This window comes from Salvelinus fontinalis, chromosome 38 (genome assembly GCF_029448725.1).
Source record: "Salvelinus fontinalis isolate EN_2023a chromosome 38, ASM2944872v1, whole genome shotgun sequence".
In the NCBI taxonomy this organism is placed as follows: domain Eukaryota; kingdom Metazoa; phylum Chordata; class Actinopteri; order Salmoniformes; family Salmonidae; genus Salvelinus; species Salvelinus fontinalis.
The window spans coordinates 9,009,577-9,029,461 of record NC_074702.1 but is presented as its reverse complement, the minus strand read 5'-3'; the positions used below and the strand labels follow the sequence as shown (position 1 = coordinate 9,029,461).

The 19,885-nt window shown below is 44.6% G+C and overlaps 2 protein-coding genes across 6 annotated transcripts in view; both read right to left on the bottom strand.

The window, feature by feature from the left end:
- LOC129837818 (ephrin type-B receptor 5-like) overlaps positions 1-19,885 on the bottom strand; it is a 95,852-nt gene that overhangs the window by 50,558 nt on the left and 25,409 nt on the right. Inside the window, exons 1-3 of one of the 5 annotated variants that reach the window (XM_055904275.1) lie at positions 3,841-3,931; positions 2,531-3,662; positions 1,062-1,334 (exon numbers count right to left, since the gene is read on the bottom strand). In XM_055904275.1, the coding sequence (XP_055760250.1) occupies positions 1,062-1,334; positions 2,531-2,644 (387 nt within the window). In that variant the 5' untranslated portion in view covers positions 2,645-3,662; positions 3,841-3,931. Of the gene's footprint in view, positions 1-1,061; positions 1,335-2,530; positions 3,663-3,840; positions 4,025-14,967; positions 15,033-19,885 lie in introns of those variants that run through there. The other 4 variants (XM_055904273.1, XM_055904276.1, XM_055904274.1 and 1 more) reach the window with 4 other exon arrangements.
- Positions 7,308-10,949, bottom strand: LOC129837820 (E3 ubiquitin-protein ligase TRIM39-like). Its single transcript, XM_055904277.1, has 2 exons — positions 10,107-10,949; positions 7,308-9,938 (listed from the first exon to the last, which is right to left on the bottom strand). The coding sequence occupies exon 2, from the start codon at positions 9,934-9,936 to the stop codon at positions 8,290-8,292; it is 1,647 nt and encodes a 548-aa protein (XP_055760252.1). The 5' UTR covers positions 9,937-9,938; positions 10,107-10,949; the 3' UTR covers positions 7,308-8,289.

Genomic DNA, 19,885 nt, shown 5'->3' with positions numbered 1-19,885 from the left:
TCAGCTTATCAATGCTAGCTATCTTCATTAATGGCAATGTCAGCTTATCAATGCTAGCTATCTTTATTAATGGCAACGTCAGCTTATCAATGCTAGCTATCTTTATTAATGGCAACGTCAGCTTATCAATGCTAGCTATCTTCATTAATGGCAATGTCAGCTTATCAATGCTAGTTATCTTTATTAATGGCAACGTCAGATCATCAATGCTAGCTATCTTTATTAATGGTAACGTCAGCTTATCAATGCTAGCTATCTTTATTAATGGCAACGTCAGCTCATCAAGCCAACTATCTTTATTAATAGCAACATCAGCTTATCAATGCTAGCTATCTATATTAATGGCAACGTCAGCTTATCAATGCTAGCTATCTTTATTAATGGCACCGTCAGCTCATCAAGCCAACTATCTTTATTAATAGCAACGTCAGCTTATCAATGCTAGCTATCTTTATTCATGGCAACGTCAGCTCATCAATGCTAGCTATCTTTATTAATAGCAACGTCAGCTTATCAATGCTAGCTATCTTTATTGATGGCAACGCCAGCTTATCAATGCTAGCTATCTTTATTAATGGCAACGTCAGCTTATCAATGCTAGCTATCTTTATTCATGGCAACGTCAGCTTATCAAGCTAGCTATCTTTAATAATAGCAACGTCCGCTTAACAAACTAGCTAAAATCTTATCTAGTTAAGGCATTGTTCCGACCAAAATGCACATCAATGAAACAAAGTCTTATTTCTGACATCACAACTAGGAACATGTGTATGTGGCATTACACCTAAATCAAATCAAATCACATTTATTTATATAGCCCTTCTTACATCAGCTGATATCTCAAAGTGCTGTACAGAAACCCAGCCTAAAAACCCCAAACAGCAAGCAATGCAGGTGTAGAAGCATGGTGGCTAGGAAAAACTCCCTAGAAAGGCCAAAACCTAGGAAGAAACCAAGAGAGGAACCAGGCTATGAGGGGTGGCCAGTCCTCTTCTGGCTGTGCCGGGTGGAGAAGGTGGGATATTAGTGGCGTTATGGGAAGTGTAGTCTTTCTGCCCTACCTCTGCATTCCATGTCCTCTCCAGCTCTCTCTGTGAGTCGGCCTGTTTGTAGTAGAGGGTGAGTGTCTCGCGGCAGGAGGGTGAGGGCGAGCGCAGGCTGGCACAGTCCCGCACGGAGAAACGCAGCGTCACAAAGACTCGTGGTGCCGAGAAGCGGAAGAGGAAGGGCGTGGCCAGCCAGTTGTCCTGGAGACGGGGGTTCTGGTTGACGTTGCAGACCTCAAAGGTCCGGATGAGTTTCCCCCGGTCATCTAGGACACTGACCTCATCCCACTGAGAGAGAGAGAGAGAGAGAGAGAGAGAGAGAGAGAGAGAGAGAGAGAGAGAGAGAGAGAGAGAGAGAGAGAGAGAGAGAGAGAGAGAGAGAGAGAGAGAGAGAGAGAGAGAGAGAGAGAGACAGAGAGAGAGAGAGAGAGAGGTGAGAGAGGTGAGAGAGAGAGAGACAGAGAGACAGAGACAGAGAGAGAGAGAGGTGAGAGAGGTGAGAGAGGTGAGAGAGGTGAGAGAGGTGAGAGAGGGGGAAGAGGAGAAGACAGAGAATTATTACTTTATGGATCACTGTATGGGACTTTCTAGGTTATCCTAGAGGTTGGATAGGTTAAGTCCAAGAAGCATTGTACTTTTAGCTTGGAGTCATTATCAGTATCACTGCACCATTTGAAACTCCCTCTCCATTCATCTGTGTATGCTGTGGGTGTTTGAAATGTGATCTCACTGAAAGTGAGAGGAGGAATAAGTAGAAGTAGTTACAAAACAACTGTACAAAGACTCACAGGCAATACCTTTTTAATATACATTGTAAAACAGTATTAGGACATGAGAGAAGTATTCTTCATCATGAAATCTGATCAACTGATAAGTACTAGCAGTAAGAAATCTCTATCGCAAGAAGAAATGTCGTCACATTGAATAAGGCATATTGCTGTGATTCCCTTTGACTGAGTTCCTTGTTCACTAAACTCAGTCAGACTTGATGGTAGAGATGATACGTGGAGCTGAGTTATCACCAGGAATATTTGTGCCAGTTGAGAAGAATGGGTAGAGTCTGTCAGTGAAGGTGCAGACAGTGAAAGAGTAGATGTGAGACTTGGCCTCCACATCATAAAAGGAGACCTCACCCTCCTCATAATCCACAAACACCCCCACCTGCTGGGGCTTCTGTCTCAGGGAGAGGTTGACCCAAGGCCCAGCGTAAGCCTTGTATTCATTCATATTCCACTGCCCTACAGTCCAATATCCATCTACAGGACTTGGTGATTCATCACAATCATTCCTGTTGATGGACTCTAGCCACTCTCTAGCCAAACTCTCTAGCCACTGTCTAGCCAAACCCACATAGACTTCCCCTTCACCTGCACCTCATAATAGAATCTCCCTGAGGAGAACCACTTATTCCCTAAAACACAGGCATTATTATGAAACCTCTCTGGATTGGCGGGGAGATTCTGTTTTATACTTCCATATCTCACTTGTTTCCGGTCCTCAGACAGGATGAGTTTGATATTCGCTGTATGAGGGTCCAGAGTCACATCCACTGCACAGTGCTGTGTCCTCTTCAGATCAGCATCACACAACTTTTCCATCTCTTTATTCAGTATTTTACAGCTGAGACAGTACTCATCATAGTCCCCACACACAGACCACTGTGGACACTGATCAGACCAGTACTTGGAAGTTGGAAGGGTGGTGCAGATGGATGGAGAGCTCTGGAGGATGAGGTGATCTTAAATATCTGAGAGCTGCCCCAGCTCAGTGCTTCTCATCTGTAACTCAGTGGTTTCCTGCCTCAGCTCTTCAATGATTATTTCAGCCTGCTTCTCTGCTGCTTTATGTTTCTTCTCTATCTCCAAAATGACCTCAGCCTGGCTTCTCTCAATGGAGCGCACTAGAGCAGTGAAGACCTCCACATTGTCTGCTCTCTCTCTCTTTGTATCTATCTTGCTGAGCTCTACCGTCTGTTTGATCTTCTTAACCTTCAGCAGTCTCTCCTGGATCATCTCCTGAACTTTATTCTTAGTCTTCCTCATCTGAGTCTTCCTCTCTCTATACTCTTCCTCTATGGGGACAGTATTGTGAGTCTTGTGGTCTGTCTCTGTGCAGAACTGACACACACACATCTGGTCTCTCCCACAGAGCAGCTCCAGGGGTCTCTCATGCTTCTTACACACCCTGTCTTCCAGGTTCTCCACAGGGTCGATCAGCTTGTGTTTCTTGAAAGAAGCAACTCTCTGATGATGCTCCAGGTGAGTCTCACAGTAAGAGGCTAGACACACCAGGCAGGACTTTATAGACATGAGCTTTGTATCAGTACAGACGTCACATGGCACTTCTCCAGATTTGGTGTGGATTGTTGTCTGGGCTGGTCCTGGGGTGAAGGGTGTGGCTTCAACTGGAGCCAACTTCTTGAGCTGAGCAGCAATTTCAGAAATTAAAGTATTGACTCGAAGCTCAGGTCTTTGTCTGAATTTCTCCGTACACAATGGACACTGGTATAGGTCAGTAGTTGTGTCCACAGGGGATGGAGACTGGCTCAGTGAACACATACAGACAGATAGAGCACTGGAACTGCTCTTTACAGGAGAATGCTGGGGGAAGCCATAGCTGGGAACAGACCAAATAACATAATGTATTATAGTCTCTCTGAAATAAGTAACTCTATCTTTTTATATTGTTTCATTTACAATTGTCAACAAATTAGTAATACAACGTTTTATATAAAGTTCATGTAACATAATTTTAAATACTTATCACATATTATAACTATCTTCTCTCTACTCACCTCAGCATCTGTTGACTCTGTTCTTTCTCTTCCTCTGATCAGAAAAAGGCTCCAGGGACTGGAGACTACAGTAGGTAACAGTACAGCTGTATAGGTAGATTCTTTAAAGTGTGAAAGTTTGATCCTGTTCATAACATTCAGGTTTTCATTTTAGTTTCACTTCAGCAATGTGACGTTCCTAAGCACCTCCCTACCCTGTACTGTTTACTGAGAGAGAGTCAAACAGACAGAGAGAGAGAGAGAGAGAGTCTTTCATACCAGGTCATGTGTCTTCTCAAGTCATATTGACACTGGTCTACTACTGTTGCTTTAATTTATTGTTGTTCTGATTAATATTGTTGTTGCAGTTGTTGTTAATGGTAATCCCATGTCCACTACTACTGTTATTATTGCTGTTGGTCCCACCATTTATTTATATATAAATATATATATATTTTGTATATATATATACATACATATATATTTGATTTTTATTTTTCGATATGTATACTTTGACAATGTAAGTAATAACGAACTTACCATGTCAATAGAGTCAATTGAATTGAATTGAATTGAGAGAGAGGCTGAGGGAGAGAGAGAGAGAGTCAGAGAGAGAGAGTCAGAGAGAGAGAGTCAGAGAGAGAGACAGAGAGAGAGAGTCAGAGAGAGAGAGAGAGCGAGAGAGGAGGGTAAAGTGAGTGTGTGGCATAGTGTTATAAGTCATATGAGACCGTATTAAAAATATATATATTTTTTTAATCTTGAATATATTCTCAGAACACTTTTAGCACTGTCTGTTCATTATGTTAGTTCATAATAACTGGGGTTTATGGGACCTTGAGTGGAATGTCATCCAAAAGTATTGGTCTCTGTTAACTGGGTGAAAAGTCCTTATAAGCATCACATTTAACTAGGTCTCTGCCTCTCTGTGCTGTGTGTTTGACATCTGATTTCCTACTCGGACAGTGAGAGGAGGAATAAGGGGCATGTATGCATAGGCTGTAAATCCTACAGGAGGGAAAAATGGCACATGGACTCAAAGATACACCCTTTACATTTTCATTGTAATATACAGTGTTATGATGTCAGAGAAACCTTGATCATAATACCATGTAATACATTTCTAACATATGCAAACTCATTATCTAATGAATGAAAAAATATAAACACGGTCATATTGTGCATATGCTTAGTGTCTGTGTGACTGAATTCCCTGTTCACTAAACTCAGTCAGACATGATGGGAGAGATGATACGTTGAGTACCGTTAGCACCAGAAGTATCATAGGATGTATAAAACAATGGGTGGAGTCTCTCAGTGAAGGTACAGCCAGTGAAAGAGTAGATATGAGACCTGGCCTCCACATCATAAAAGGAGACCTCACCCTCCTCATAATCCACAAACACCCCCACCTTCTGGGGTTTCTCTCTCAGGGAGAGGAGAACTTTAAGTTCATCATCAGCAAAGTGCTCCACCCCTCAGCTCCACAGTCCAGGATCCATTTACAGGAATAAGTAGATTCAACCCCTTAGTCTGAGTAGCCATTGATTAGCTGTTCAGGAGTCTTATGGCTTGGGGGTAGAAGCTGTTAAGAAGCCTTTTGGACCTAGACTTGGCGCTCCGGTACCGCTTGCGTACGGTAGCAGAGAGAACAGTCTATGACTAGGTAGATAGATAGATTCTTTAAAGTGTAAAAGTTCGATCTTTTACACTTTCACTTCAGCAACGTGACGTTCCTAAGCCCCTCCCTCCCTGCCCTGTACTGTTTACTGAGAGAGAGACAGAGACTCCTCCCTACCTACTGTTTACTGAGAGAGAGACAGAGACTCCTCCCTACCTACTGTTTACTGAGAGAAACAGAGAGAATGAGAAAAAGAAAGAGAGAGACAAAATGATAAAGAGAGAGAGAGAGAAACAGAGAGAGAATGAGAAAAAGAAAGATAGAGAGAGAGAGACAGAATGAGAAAAAGAGAGAGAGAGAAACAGAGAGAGAATGAGAAAAAGAAAGAGAGAGAGACAGAATGAGAAAAAGAGAGAGAGAAACAGAGAGAGAATGAGAAAAAGAAAGAGAAAGAGAGACAGAATGAGAAAAAGAGAGAGAGAGAAACAGAGAGAGAATGAGAAAAAGAAAGAGAGAGAGAGACAGAATGAGAAAAAGAGAGAGAGAGAAACAGAGAGAGAATGAGAAAAAGAAAGAGAGAGAGACAGAATGAGAAAAGGAGAGAGAGAAACAGAGAGAGAATGAGAAAAAGAAAGAGAGAGAGAGACAGAATGAGAGAAAGAGAGAGAGAGAAACAGAGAGAGAATGAGAAAAAGAAAGAGAGAGAGACAGAATGAGAAAAAGAGAGAGAGAAACAGAGAGAGAATGAGAAAAAGAAAGAGAGAGAGAGACAGAATGAGAAAAGAGAGAGAGAGAAACAGAGAGAGAATGAGAAAAAGTAAGAGAGAGAGACAGAATGAGAAAAGAGAGAGAGAAACAGAGAGAGAATGAGAAAAAGAAAGAGAGAGAGACAGAATGAGAAAAGAGAGAGAGAGAAACAGAGAGAGAATGAGAAAAGGAAAGAGAGAGACAGAATGAGAGAAAGAGAGAGAGAGAAACAGAGAGAGAATGAGAAAAGGAAAGAGAGAGAGAGAGGAGGCGGGTAGAGAGAGTGTGTGGCATAGTGTTATAAGTCATATGAGACCGTATAAATAACAGATGTATTTTTTCATCTTGAATATATTCTCAGAACACTTTTAGCACTGTCTGCTCATTATGGCCAGCAGCATACCACCCTGCATACCACTACTGGCTTGCTTCTGAAGCTAAGCAGGGTTGGTCCTGGTCAGGCCCTGGATGGGAGACCAGATGCTCCTGGAAGTGGTGTTGGAGGGCCAGTAGGAGGCACTCTTTCCTCTGGTCTAAAAAATATCCCAATGCCCCAGGGCAGTGATTGGGGACACTGCCCTGTGTAGGGTGCCGTCTTTCGGATGGGACGTTAAACGGGTGTCCTGACTCTCTGAGGTCATTAAAGATCCCATGGCACTTATCGTAAGAGTAGGGGTGTTAACCCCGGTGTCCTGGCTAAATTCCTAATCTGGCCCTCAAACCATCATGGTCACCTAATAATCCCCAGTTTACAATTGGCTCATTCATCCCCCTCCTCTCCCCTGTAACTATTCCCCAGGTCGTTGCTGCAAATGAGAACGTGTTCTCAGTCAACTTACCTGGTAAAATAACGGTAAAATAAAATAAATAAATAAATAAATGTTAGTTCATAATAATTGGGGTTTATGGGACCTTGAGTGGAATGTCATCAAAAGTCCAAGAAGTGTTATCTGGTTTAGCTGGTGATAAGGCCTTATGAGTATCACCTTTAACTAGCTCTCTGCCTCTGTGTTCTGTGTGTTTCAAATTGGATGTACTCTTCAAAAAGTAAGAGGATGAACAAGGGGGGCATGTATGTGCATTTTGCAAATCCTACAGGAGGAAAAAAATGACACATGGACTAGATATACAAATGTTATTTTATTATTGCAATATAAACTATTAGCACCAGAGAAACACTGTTCATTGTGCTATTTCATCAACTTGTAAGTTATCCTATACTACTAAATGTATGGTAAATTTTTTACACATTCATTTTAATGACTGAATTCCATGTTCACTACACTCAGTCAAGCTTGATGGTAGAGATGATAAGTGGAGCTGAGTTATCACCTAAATAATTAGTGCTGGTAGAGAGAAGTGGGTGGAGTCTATGAAAGAGTATATGTAGGATCTATCTTCCGCATCATAAAAGAAGAACTCACCCTCCTCACAATCCACAAACACCCACCTTCTGGAGCTTCTCTCTGAGGGGGAGCAAGACTCCAGACTCTGTGCGAGCTCCATAGTCATTCCCGTTCTTCAGTCCCACAGTCCAGTATCCATGTACAGGGCTGAGTGGATTAAAGCCCCCCCTGTTGATGGACTCTCTAGCCACTCCTTAAGCCCAACCGGTCTTCCCTTTCATCTGCACCTCATAGTGGAATCTCCCCGAGGAGAACCCCTGCATTTTTAAACACAGGGATTTGTGTAAAATCAGTCTGTGTTATTAGGGAGTTTCTGCTTTATGACTCCAACCCTCAGACAGGATTAGAAAAGGAAATGCTGCAGCAGGCTCAGAGTCACCTCCACTGCACATTGACTACAGGACATCATGTACTCTTCAGAAAGTCAGAGGAGAAATAAGGGTAATGTATTCCTAGTTTGTAAATCCAACAGGATTTGGCACAGACACAATGGCACATGGACTCAAAGATACAACTTTTATATTTTCATTGTAATATACAATGTTATGATATCAGAGAAGATATCAGCATAATACCAATAAATAAGCTGATAAACATATGCAAACATATGCTCTAATGAATGTACAAATATAAACACAGTCATATTGGACATAATATGCTTTGTGTCTGTGTGACTGAATTCCCTGTTCACTAAACTCAGTCAGACTTGATGGGAGAGATGATAAGAGGAGTTGTGTTGGAAGGATTTTTGCCTGTAGAGAACAGTGGGTGGAGTCTCTCAGTGAAGGTGCAGCCAGTGAAAGAATAAATATGGGACCTGGCCTCCACATTAAAAAAGGAGACCTCACCCCCCTCATAATCCACAAACACCCCCACATTCTGGGGCTTCACTCTCAGGGTGAGGGGGACATGAGGTTCATCATCAGCGATGTACTCCCCATCCCTCAGCTCCACAGTCCAGGATCCATTTACAGGACTCAGTAGATTCACCCCTTTCCTCTTTATGGACTCTCTAGCCACTCCTAAAGCCCAATACGTCTTCCCTTTCACCTGCACCTCATAGTAGAAACTCCCTGAGGAGAACCCCTCCTTTCCTAAAACACGGGGATGAATTTCAAACCTCTCTGGGTTAGCCGGTAGATTCGGCTTTATATCAACACACTTGACCTGTTTCCGGTCCTTAGACAGGATGAGCCAAGGATTTGCTGTATCAGGGTCCAGAGTGACATCCACTACACACTGCTGCATCCTCTTCAACTTGACTTCAGGAAACTTCTCCATCTCTTTATTGAGGGTTTTCTCCAGTTGAGACACAGTACTCCTCAATGTCTCTACACCTAGACTGCTGTGAACAGTGATCTCAGACCAGTTCTTCGTAGGTGGAAGGATGGTACAGAGGGATGGGGACCTCTGGAGAAAGATTAACTGGTCGTCAATATCTGAGAGCTGCTCCAGCTCAGTGCTTCCTCTCTTTAGCCCAGTGATTTCCTGCTCCAACTCTTCAATGAGCCCTTCAGCCCGCTTCTCTGCTGCTTTCTGCTTCCCCTCAACCACCTCAATGAGCTCAGCCTGGCTTCTCTCAATACAGCGCACCATAGCAGTGAAGACCTCTGCATTGTCTGCTATCTCTCTCTTTGCATCTCTCTTCCTGAGCTCTACTGCATGTTTGATCTCCTTAACCTTCAGCAGTCTCTCCTGGATCATCTCCTGAACTTTACTCTTAGTCTTCCTCATCTGAGTCTTCCTCTCTCTATACTCTTCCTCTATGGGGACAGTCTTGTGAGTCTTGTGGTCTGTCTCGGTGCAGAACTGACACACACACATCTGGTCTCTCCTACAGAACAGCTCCAGGGGTCTCTCATGCTTCTTACACACCCTGTCTTCCAGGTTCTCCACAGGGTCGATCAGCTTGTGTTTCTTGAAAGAAGCAACTCTTTGATGAGGCTCCAGGTGAGTCTCACAGTAAGAGGCCAGACACACCAGGCAGGACTTCAGGGCCATGAGTTTTGTCTCAGTACAGACATCACATGACACTTCTACGGTTTTGGAAAGGGATGTTGTCTGGGCTTGTCCTGGGGTGATGGATGTGGCTTCAACTGGAGCCAACTTCTTGAGCTGAGCAGCCATTTCAGAAATGAAAGTATTCACAAAGAGATCTGGTCTCTTATCAAATGTCTTTTTACACATTGGACACTGGCACAGGTCACTGCTGTCCCAGTATCCTATGATACAGGCCTTGCAGTAGTTGTGTCCACAGGGGATGGAGACTGGCTCAGTGAACACATCCAGACAGATAGAGCACTGGAACTGCTCTTCAGACAGGACAATGCTGGAGGAAGCCATAGCTGGGAACAGACCAAATAACATACTGTATTATAGTCTCTCTGAAATCAGTCATTCTATCTTTGAAAAAAAAAATGATATTGTTTCATTTCTCAGTGTGAACAATATAGCAAAACACTGTTTTATGATCAACCCATATCAGACAATCTCTTTACTTTCTCTCTACTCACCTCAGCGTCTGTTGACTCTGTTCTTTCTCTTCCTCTGATCAGAAAAAGGCTCCAGGGACTGGAGACTACAGTAGGTAACAGTATAGCTGTATAGTTAGATTCTTTAAAGTGTAAAAGTTCGATCCTGTTCATAACATTCAGGTTTCTAGTTTCACTTCAGCAATGTGACGTTCCTAAACCCCTCCCTCCCTGGCCTGTACTGTTTACTGAGAGACTCCTCCCTACCTACTGTTTACTGACTGCAGGGCTGAGACACTGATCTTAAAGGAATAGAGTCCATATTTAACAGCTTGGCTCTCCCATTCACGGGTGTATGTCCCTTCAGGTATGTCCCTCCCCATTTCATTCCGTTTGCTTACATTTAAGAAAGTTTTTCAACAGAATGGGCAAAATGAATACACCCATTGTACTATTATACAGTTTCTATCTTGTGTATAACACAGTACTACCTGTCCATACATGCTGAAACTGTATATAAACATAGGTCTTTCAAACTACATATACATGCTTTCTGAGTGCAACATGATATTACACAGACATTTATGCATTATCAATCAGAAACGTACAGTATATACATAGATTGTCTATATAAACAGTCCACAGTGCATTAAACAACACTGCTAATCATAAGATGGTCTTCGTGAACACACATGGTCCTACTCAAGGTTTAAGTGTTATTAGTCATATGTATGTGATACACAAGGCATACACCGTCCAACTAAATGCTTACTGACAGCTTCCTTCTGGGCAATGCAACACCAATAAGAAATAATAAAAGATAAGAATACAAACATAAAGTTAATGGCTCAGTAGAATGCATATATATATATATATATATGCATATTGCATATTTTATGGGATGGTGCATTATTGCCATGCATCTCTCTCTCTCTCTCTCTCTCTCTCTCTCTCTCTCTCTCTCTCTCTCTCTCTCTCTCTCTCTCTCTCTCTCTCTCTCTCTCTCTCTCTCTCTCTCTCTCTCTCTCTCTCTCTCTCTCTGTCTCTCTCTCTCTCCCTCTCTCTCTCTCTCTCTCTCTCTCTCTCTGTCTCTCTCTGTCTCTCTCTGTCTCTCTCTCTCTCTCTCTTTCGCTCTCTCTCTATTTTTGGTAACGGAGGATAAGAACACAACTTTACAGTGTGGAAATTCTGAACAGCTGAAGTGAAACCTGAAGCTGCTCAAAACAGTCACTCAGGATGAGAAAGTCTGCTGAATGAGTCAAATGTAAATGTGATGCAGGGCTTAGTTTCAGCCATTATACACTAGGACGCTCCTCTGTATGAAAAGGCTTTGCTTTAGGCCATTGTGGCCCTGAGTGACAAGCATAGCATTATCTGTTGTAATACAGTAGCTTCTCAACTGCTGTGTTCTAGTCCTCATAATCATTCCAATCTGCCAGGGTCCTGATCTGTACACCCTAGCAGAGTATGCTGTATCTCTCGTGTGTGTGTGTGTGTGTGTGTGTGTGTGTGTGTGTGTGTGTGTGTGTGTGTGTGTGTGTGTGTGTGTGTGTGTGTGTGTGTGTGTGTGTGTGTGTGTGTGTGTGTGTGTTTGTGTGTGTGTGTGTGTGTGTGTGTGTGTGTGTGTGTGTGAGTGTGAGTGTGAGTGTGTGAGAGAGAGAGAGAGAGAGAGAGAGAGAGAGAGAGAGAGAGAGAGAGAGAGAGAAAAGGAGAGAGAGAGAGAGACCCCTCCAGACAGTGATCCAGGAGAGAGAGAGACAGAAAAGGAGAGAGAGAGACAGAAAAGGAGAGAGAGAGAGAGAGAGAGAGAGAGAGAGAGAGAGAGAGAGAGAGAGAGAGAGACTGTGACCCCTCCAGACAGTGATCCAGGAGAGAGAGAGACAGAAAAGGAGAGAGAAATGAAGGGAGAGAGAGAGGGAGGGAGTAAGAGGGAGCAGGGGGGGTGCATGCGTGTGACAGATTGTGTTTGTGTAAGAGAGGGAAGGAGAGAGAGAGAGGTACTGTAGGTAAAAGTCATGGTAGGGGATAGAGTGGAGACTCTCAGCCAGGCATACAGGATGAGTGTGAGTGAATGAGCAAAGTCTAAATGTGTGACATTGCGTGTGTGCTGGGCCACCGTACGGCCATGAATAAATACTGAAACCCGCCTGCTTGCATTTGTTTTCTGTGTTTTTTCCCCCTTCCTCTTATCCCCTTCCCCCTCTTTCTCGCTCCATCTCATGAGTAGAAAAAAGTAAACAGATTGGGGAGAGGGGGGTGGAGGAGAGAGACAAGTCATTTGTGATTTAATCTGAACCGAAATCCCAGAAAAACAACAAATCTCCACAGTGACAGAGGATAGGAAGGAGCAAGGCCTCAGACACACTGAAGAGCACAGAGAGAGAGATAAATGAGGGTGGGAGGAGAGAGGAATACGAGAGGGAGAAGGGATGGGAGATGATGTGGATGAAGGGAGGAATAGAAAGCAGAGGAAGAGAGGAGGGATGGAAGAGAACGGGAGAAATGGATGGAGAGGACAGAGAGGAGTGGAGAAGTGGAGGAGGGATGGAGGGATGGAGAGGAGAGAGAGAAGTGGAGGAGGGATGGGGGGTGGAGGGATGGAGAGGAGAGAGAGGAGTGGAGGAGGGATGGAGGGATGGAGAGGGGAGAGAGGAGGGATGGAGGGATGGAGAGGGGAGAGAGGAGTGGATGAGGAATGGAGGGATGGAGAGGAGAGAGAGGATTGGAGGAGGTATGGAGGGATGGAGAGGAGAGAGAGGAGGGATGGAGGGATGGAGAGGAGAGAGATGAGTGGAGGATGAATGGAGGCATGGAGGGATGGAGGGATGGAAGGATGGAGAGGAGAGAGAGGAGTGGAGGGAGGGAGGGATGGAGGGAGAGAGAGGAGTGGAGGAGGGATGGAGGGAGAGATAGGAGTAGAATAGGGATGGAGGGATGGAGGGACGGAGGGACGGAGAGGAGAGAGAGGAGTGGAGGGATAGAGGGATGGAGGGACGGAGGCAGAGAGAGGAGTGTGGGAGGGATGGAGGGATGGAGAGGAGAGTGAGGAGTGGAGGAAGGATGGAGAGGGAGGAGAGAGGAGTGGAATATGGATAGAGGGATGGAGAGGAGAGTGAGAAGTGGAGGATGGATGGAGGGATGGAGGGATGGAGAGGAGAGAAAGGAGTGGAGGAGAGATGGAGAGGAGAGAGAGAAGTGGAGGAGGGATGGAGAGATGGAGAGGAGAGAGAGGAGTGTGGGAGGGATGGAGAGATGGAGAGGAGAGAGAGGAGTGTGGGAGGGATGGAGAGAGAGGACAGGGAGGAGCAGGGAAACACTGGAGGGCAGAGGAAGACAGAGGGGGAGAGAGAGTGAAGGGTCGTGACAGCAGGGTAGAGGGGCTGCTCCTCTAGGTCGAAGGGGCTGGAGAGAAAGAAGGAGAGAGCAAGACGAAGGGAGAAACAAGACGAAGGGAGGAAAAGTATATAAAGATTATCAACCGGCCCTCAAGCAAAAGAGAAGAAATTCTGAAAAAAGAAGGGGGAGGAAAGGGTTAACAGAAAACTCTCTCCCTCTCTCTCCTTCTCTCTTGCTCTCTCCCTCTTTGTCTGCTTCTCTTAGCTTAGTGCCCCAGGTCCAATCATGATATCTCCATCTCAGAACCACTTCTCATCTCTGTGGCTCTATAAAAAACACACACATTGTCACGACTTCAACCGAGGCAGCCGTTCGGGTGGCGCTCGGCGGTCGTCGTCACCGGCCTACTAGCTGCTACTGACTCTTTTTCCTCCCCCTCCTTATGTGTTTATGGTTATCACCTGGTTTGAGGGAATTGGCAATCAGGGTGGCTTTATTAGTCAGCCAGCCTGTCTGCTTCTTTGTGCTGGATTGTTCGTCTGTTTCTTTGGATTTCGGGAGTGGTTCGTGTGTGTGTACTGGTTTTGTCTTCATGTTTGAAGACAGGTGTTTATTTGACACCCAGTAGTCCGGTTTGGACATTGTTTGTTGACGAGTTGGGAAATTAAACTCAACCTATTTGAAGCTCTGCTGTTCCTGCGTCTGATTCCACAAACACCCCGACACCTAGAGCATTACACACATGCAAACGCAAAGCTTCCTCACAGCAATCAGCGTGATCATACTCAGCTGGCTCTAATATACACCCGGCCTGTACTGTACGGTATTCATACAAGCTCAAAGTGTAGCTATGGGGGAACACAGTATGAGTTTGGAACATATTTCATAACACCAGGAAGACTGATGGATACAAGAGTACATGATGCAGCTGTACACAGAAGATTGAAATGTAAAAGTCAGTCATATAATGGGACATTTACAGTCACCCCATTACCATAATCATTTGTTTTGGATACTGCTTCAGTGAGTATGGTAATGATGATGATGATGATGATGATGATGATGATGATGATGATGATGATGTATGCCAGCAATGAGCATTGAGCACACACACACACACACACACACACACACACACACACACACACACACACACACACACACACACACACACACACACACACACACACACACACACACACACACACACACACACACACACACACACACACACACACAGGCTTTGACTTCCTCTGATGGGACCCGAAACCTATCTTATGAACTGGAGCCACATAATGCAATCTATTACCAGTGTCAACGTTGATGATGTCATATCGATCAGTAGTTTCAAATGACACCCTATATACCCAATGAAGTGCACTACTTTTCACCAAAGCCCTGAGTGTGTGTGTGTGTGTGTGTGTGTGTGTGTGTGTGTGTGTGTGTGTGTGTGTGTGTGTGTGTGTGTGTGTGTGTGTGTGTGTGTGTGTGTGTGTGTGTGTGTGTGTGTGTGTGTGCCTGTGCGTGCGTGTTTTGAGATTTGCCCAGTGATTTGTCCTCTGCTTACCCCAGTGTCAGGATATGTGGTCCAGCCAAGCTCCGAGGTAGACTCTGTTGTGTCCAGCAGCATCACTGAGAGAGAGAGAGAGAGAGAGAGAGAGAGAGAGAGAGAGAGAGAGAGAGAGAGAGAGAGAGAGAGAGAGAGAGAGAGAGAGAGAGAGAGAGATCAGATGAGCTCCTGCATTTTTCAGCATTTTCGAGTTAGTTAGTTAAAGTTAGTTAGTTAGTTAGTTAAATTTGGATTTCTTGTCAGGAACAAATACAGGATGCTACCCTCTACAACATAACCCTAAATTCAAATCAAAACTCAAAACCTACATCCTGATTTTGGACGGAATTACGGAATCACATGAAAGATTCACAAATACCAAGGATTATTACACAGCAAATTCTCTGGAAAACAACAGAAACCTGAAAACACCACCCAACCTGGAACTGAGTGAGTAATGTCTAGTCTGAAACTATATTTGATTTACAAAAGCCAAGAAGAAAAATACATGACACTACTTTATAAGGACTGAATAGTAACATAATTCTGCCAAGCTTGATACAGCTTCAACTAGCACTTAAGTGTCAAGTGAGAGGTGTCAAAGACCATTAGCCCAACAATGGCAGGAGAGTCGAATAGTCTACCCCAAACAAAGGGAGAGGCCCTAGAAGCTGCCTCCCGCCGTTCAGAGGTAATTAAAATACTCTACCCTGGGAGTGTGAAGAATGACAAGACAAGAAAAGAGCACAAAATGAAGCTCCTTATGGAAAATCAAGAGACACTTTTTGCTGACTATTACAAAAATGGGAACATCAGCAACCTTATCTTCCACACAAACCATCGCCAGGCATGGCACAGTGCTATATTAGCACACTACCCCTCTGTTAAGAGAGGGGGGGTAAACGAGGGGTGGAAACTCAGGATTCTTGACAACGAGGACGAGGAGTCAGCTAATATAAATCTCTATAAGTCTGGAACAGTAATTGTACAGGGCAACCACAAACAGTTTCAGCTGGACTTTCACCTAATCAAAGAATTAGCCCAGCAGGAGAAGCTCTCCCTTGATAAAGATACCCCCACCCCAAGTGGGTCAGACCAAACCTCTTCACCATATAACCCCACAGACGAGCAACCCTCAGCAGACAGTCAACCTCCCAGTACAAAGTACTTCTCCCTCATTGAAATGAAGGACAAATTCACCCAGCTGGAGGTAAGGCAGGTGGAGCTGGAACAGCAGGTGATTACACTCCAGTCAGCACAGACCCAGACAACAGTCCAGCACAACAACACCCCCTTAACCAGACCTGGAGAGCTGGAGGTGGAGAGAGACATATCTGCACTATGGACAGTGGTGAGACAACATCAACAGGAGAAAGAGCAGGAGCAGGAGAAGAACAGAGCACTAGAGGAGAGGATCAGACTACAGGAGGAGAGGGAGAGGGGGATGGAGGAGAGGATCAGACTACAGGAGGAGAGGGAGAGGGGGATGGAGGAGAGGATCAGACTGCTGGAGGAGAGGTCGAGGGGGATGGCATGTGACAGAGAACAACTCACTAGGGAGGTGGCCATCCCCACAGAGACGCCAGCAGAACAGCCCACCTCAGCACCCTACAAAAGTCTCGACACCACAGCAGAACAGTCCACACCAGACCCTGACCATAGAAACGACATCACAACAGAACAGACAAAAGAAAAACCCCAAGCCCAGCAGCTCTCACCCCCTCTGAGCACCCCCCCCGTCAGCCACCCTGATAGCCCTCCTGACAACCCCCCCACACCCACTGAGGACAAACACAAGACACAGATTGTCCTACTTATGGACTCAAATGGTAAATTTCTACAAGAAAAAAAACTTTTCCCAAACACAGTGTGTCTAAACTCTGGTGTCCAAACACCCAGCACGCCCTAGACCTTCTGTCTGAGGACAAACTAGGCTCACCTAGCCACATAATAATACACACAGGCACAAACGACCTGAGAGCACAGCAGGAAAGGGTGGCCACAGCACTGAAGGGAGTGATTGAAAAAGCTTCTTCTACTTTCCCCAACGCACACGTGGTTATCTCCACCCTGCTACCACGAAAAGACTTCCACCCTGCTACAATACAGCGGGTAAACGCAAGCATTTCCCGTGACTGTGCCTCAAAACCAAATGTTTTTCTGGCACACCACTCCACCCTGGACTTGAACAGCCTCTATGACCAGGTCCACCTCTACAAGGCAGCAGTGCCCACCTTTGCCCGGACTCTAAAGGACATCGCTCTCAAACGAAGCCCCAACACTTCACACAGGAGCAACAGATCAATAGACACCCCAGCCAGACCAGCGAGACACCCTCCAAGACCTCCAGGACCCCCCCTGGACCTAAACACCCCCCCCACATCAACCATGCCCACACCCAATTTAGGCCCCCTCAGATCAGACCCATGCCACTCCTGCCCACCCCATGCACCCCACCCCCGCAAAGAGGGCATCAACATGGAAGTCACACATACGCCCAGGTAGTGAGCGGGCAAACAGGCCCAACCCCCACTCTTACACTCGCCCAAGCCAACGGCATGTACCAGATGCTCAGCAGGCTCTGCTCACACTTACTGGCCTGAGGCCAAACCCCGACCAACAACATTGGACACTTTATGGAACAAAAAGCCTTCACTATATCATCCTGGAATATCCAAGGTCTGAGGTCATCTGCCTTTGGCCTAAAGAGCAGGAACCCGGACTTCACCAAAGAAATCGGTAATGCAGACATTGTCATCCTGCAAGAAACATGGTATAGAGGAGACGGACCCACTGGTTGCCCTCTAGGTTACAGAGAGCTGGTAGTCCCATCCACCAAACTACCAGGTGTGAAACAGGGAAGGGACTCAGGGGGAATGCTAATTTGGTATAGAGCAGACCTAACTCACTCCATTAAATTAATCAAAACAGGAACATTTTACATTTGGCTAGAAATTCAAAAGGAAATTATCTTAACAGAGAAAAATGTCCTCCTGTGTGCTACCTATATCCCCCCACTAGAATCCCCATACTTTAAAACCTGTTTGGGCTGCAAGCTGAATATTGAAAAAACTAGAAAATGTGTGCACATTTTCAAACGGCCTCCTAAGAAACTTTTTATTTTCCAATATGCATATATTTACTACTGTTGGATAGATAACAGTCTGTAGTTTCTAAAAAGGTTTGAATTGTTTCTCTAAGTCGAACAGAAATATTTTTACAGCCATTTTCCCAGCCGAATTGAGATTTTCCAAAATGCGATGTGTCTCTTTAAGAACTTCTCTATAAAAGGCCCTTTGACTTAGGACCATAGGGACACGTCACAGGCGTTCGTCAGGCTGTAATGCGGAAGTGAGAATTGAAAGGAGTCGAATATCTCGTCCATGGACTGAATAACACACCTTCTTGTGAGACCTGCGCAGTAAAAAAAAAAATCCGGGCGCGATGCAGAATTTGGTCTCGGCTTATGGAAGAAGGTAGATAACGTTGAATATGATGTCTGACTACGATATTATTTGATACATGTCACAAAATCATTCTAAAGTATCTTTTTTCAATATACTTTAATTATATTATTGCAATTTATTCCTCGCCCTTAGATGTGATACGACGGAAGAATTTTTTTTTTTTTTGAAGAAACGCTGTGTAGAGCCGCAATGCTATTATGCTGGCTAACCAAAGAGGGAAATAATTCGTTCTGGAACCCAACTAAAGACTCTACTGGACATTGGACCCCGTTACAACATTCTGATGGAATACCAACAAAGATAAGACCCAATTTGGGATGCTTTTTCATATATCTGTCGAACTGTTGTATGCTAACTGTGCTAACTGTGCTAGGCTAGCGCTTGACTAGAATCAATGCTGCCTTATGCTAGCTTATGTTGTTAGCTAATATAACGATATATTGTGTTTTCGCTGTAAAACACTTCAAAAATCGGAAATGTTGGCTTTATTTACACGATATCTGTCTTTCATTAGTTATCCACCATATGTTTTTCTGAAATGTTTTATGAGGTGTAATTAGTAGCCGACGTTGGTGTATGTATTTTCTCTGGCTACTCCCGTCTGGATTCAGACTCTAGCTATGTGTTAGCATTTTTGGGTAGCATCAATGTAAAACTGATTTATAGCTAAAATATGCACTTTTTATGAACAAAACATAGATTTATTGTGTAACATGTTATATGACTGTCATCTGAGGTAGTTTTTTCTGGGCTCTTTAGGTTGGTTTTAGTTTATTTCGGTTGGCTTGTGCATGCTACTTCAATCATAATTCATACTTCATAATCATATCCATACGTGTCTGTCCACTTTTGTATTTGGTGGTGAGATAACATAAATATATGTGGTGTTTTCTCTGTAAAACATTTAAAAAATCGGACATGTTGGCTGGATTGACAAGATGTTTATCTTTCAAATGCTGTATTGGACTTGTTAATGTGTAAAAGTTAAATATTTTAAAAAAATAGATTTTGAATTTCGCGCCCTGCAGCTGTTGTCATTTTCGTCCGATTTCGGGCTTGCAGCCCAAACAGGTTAATGAAGACAGCTTCTCCATCCTGGAGGGGGAAATCAATCACTTCCAGGCCCGGGGACATGTATTAGTCTGTGGCGACCTAAATGCCAGAACTGGACAGGAACCTGACACCCTCAGCACACAGGGGGACAAACACCTACCTGGAGGTGACAGCATTCCCTCCCCCATATGCCCACCTAGGCACAACTATGACAACATAACCAACAAAAACGGGTCACAACTCCTGCAGCTCTGTCGCACGCTGTGTATGTACATAGTCAATGGTAGGCTTCGAGGGGACTCCTATGGTAGGTACACCTATAGCTCATCTCTTGGCAGTAGCACTGTAGACTACTTTATCACTGACCTCAACCCAGAGTCTCTCAGAGCGTTCACAGTCAGCCCACTGACACCCCT

Bases quoted from the DNA above. Each gene is read 5' to 3' on its own strand.
- LOC129837820 (XM_055904277.1), bottom strand. From the start codon at position 9,936: ATGGCTTCCTCCAGCATTGTCCTGTCTGAAGAGCAGTTCCAGTGCTCT.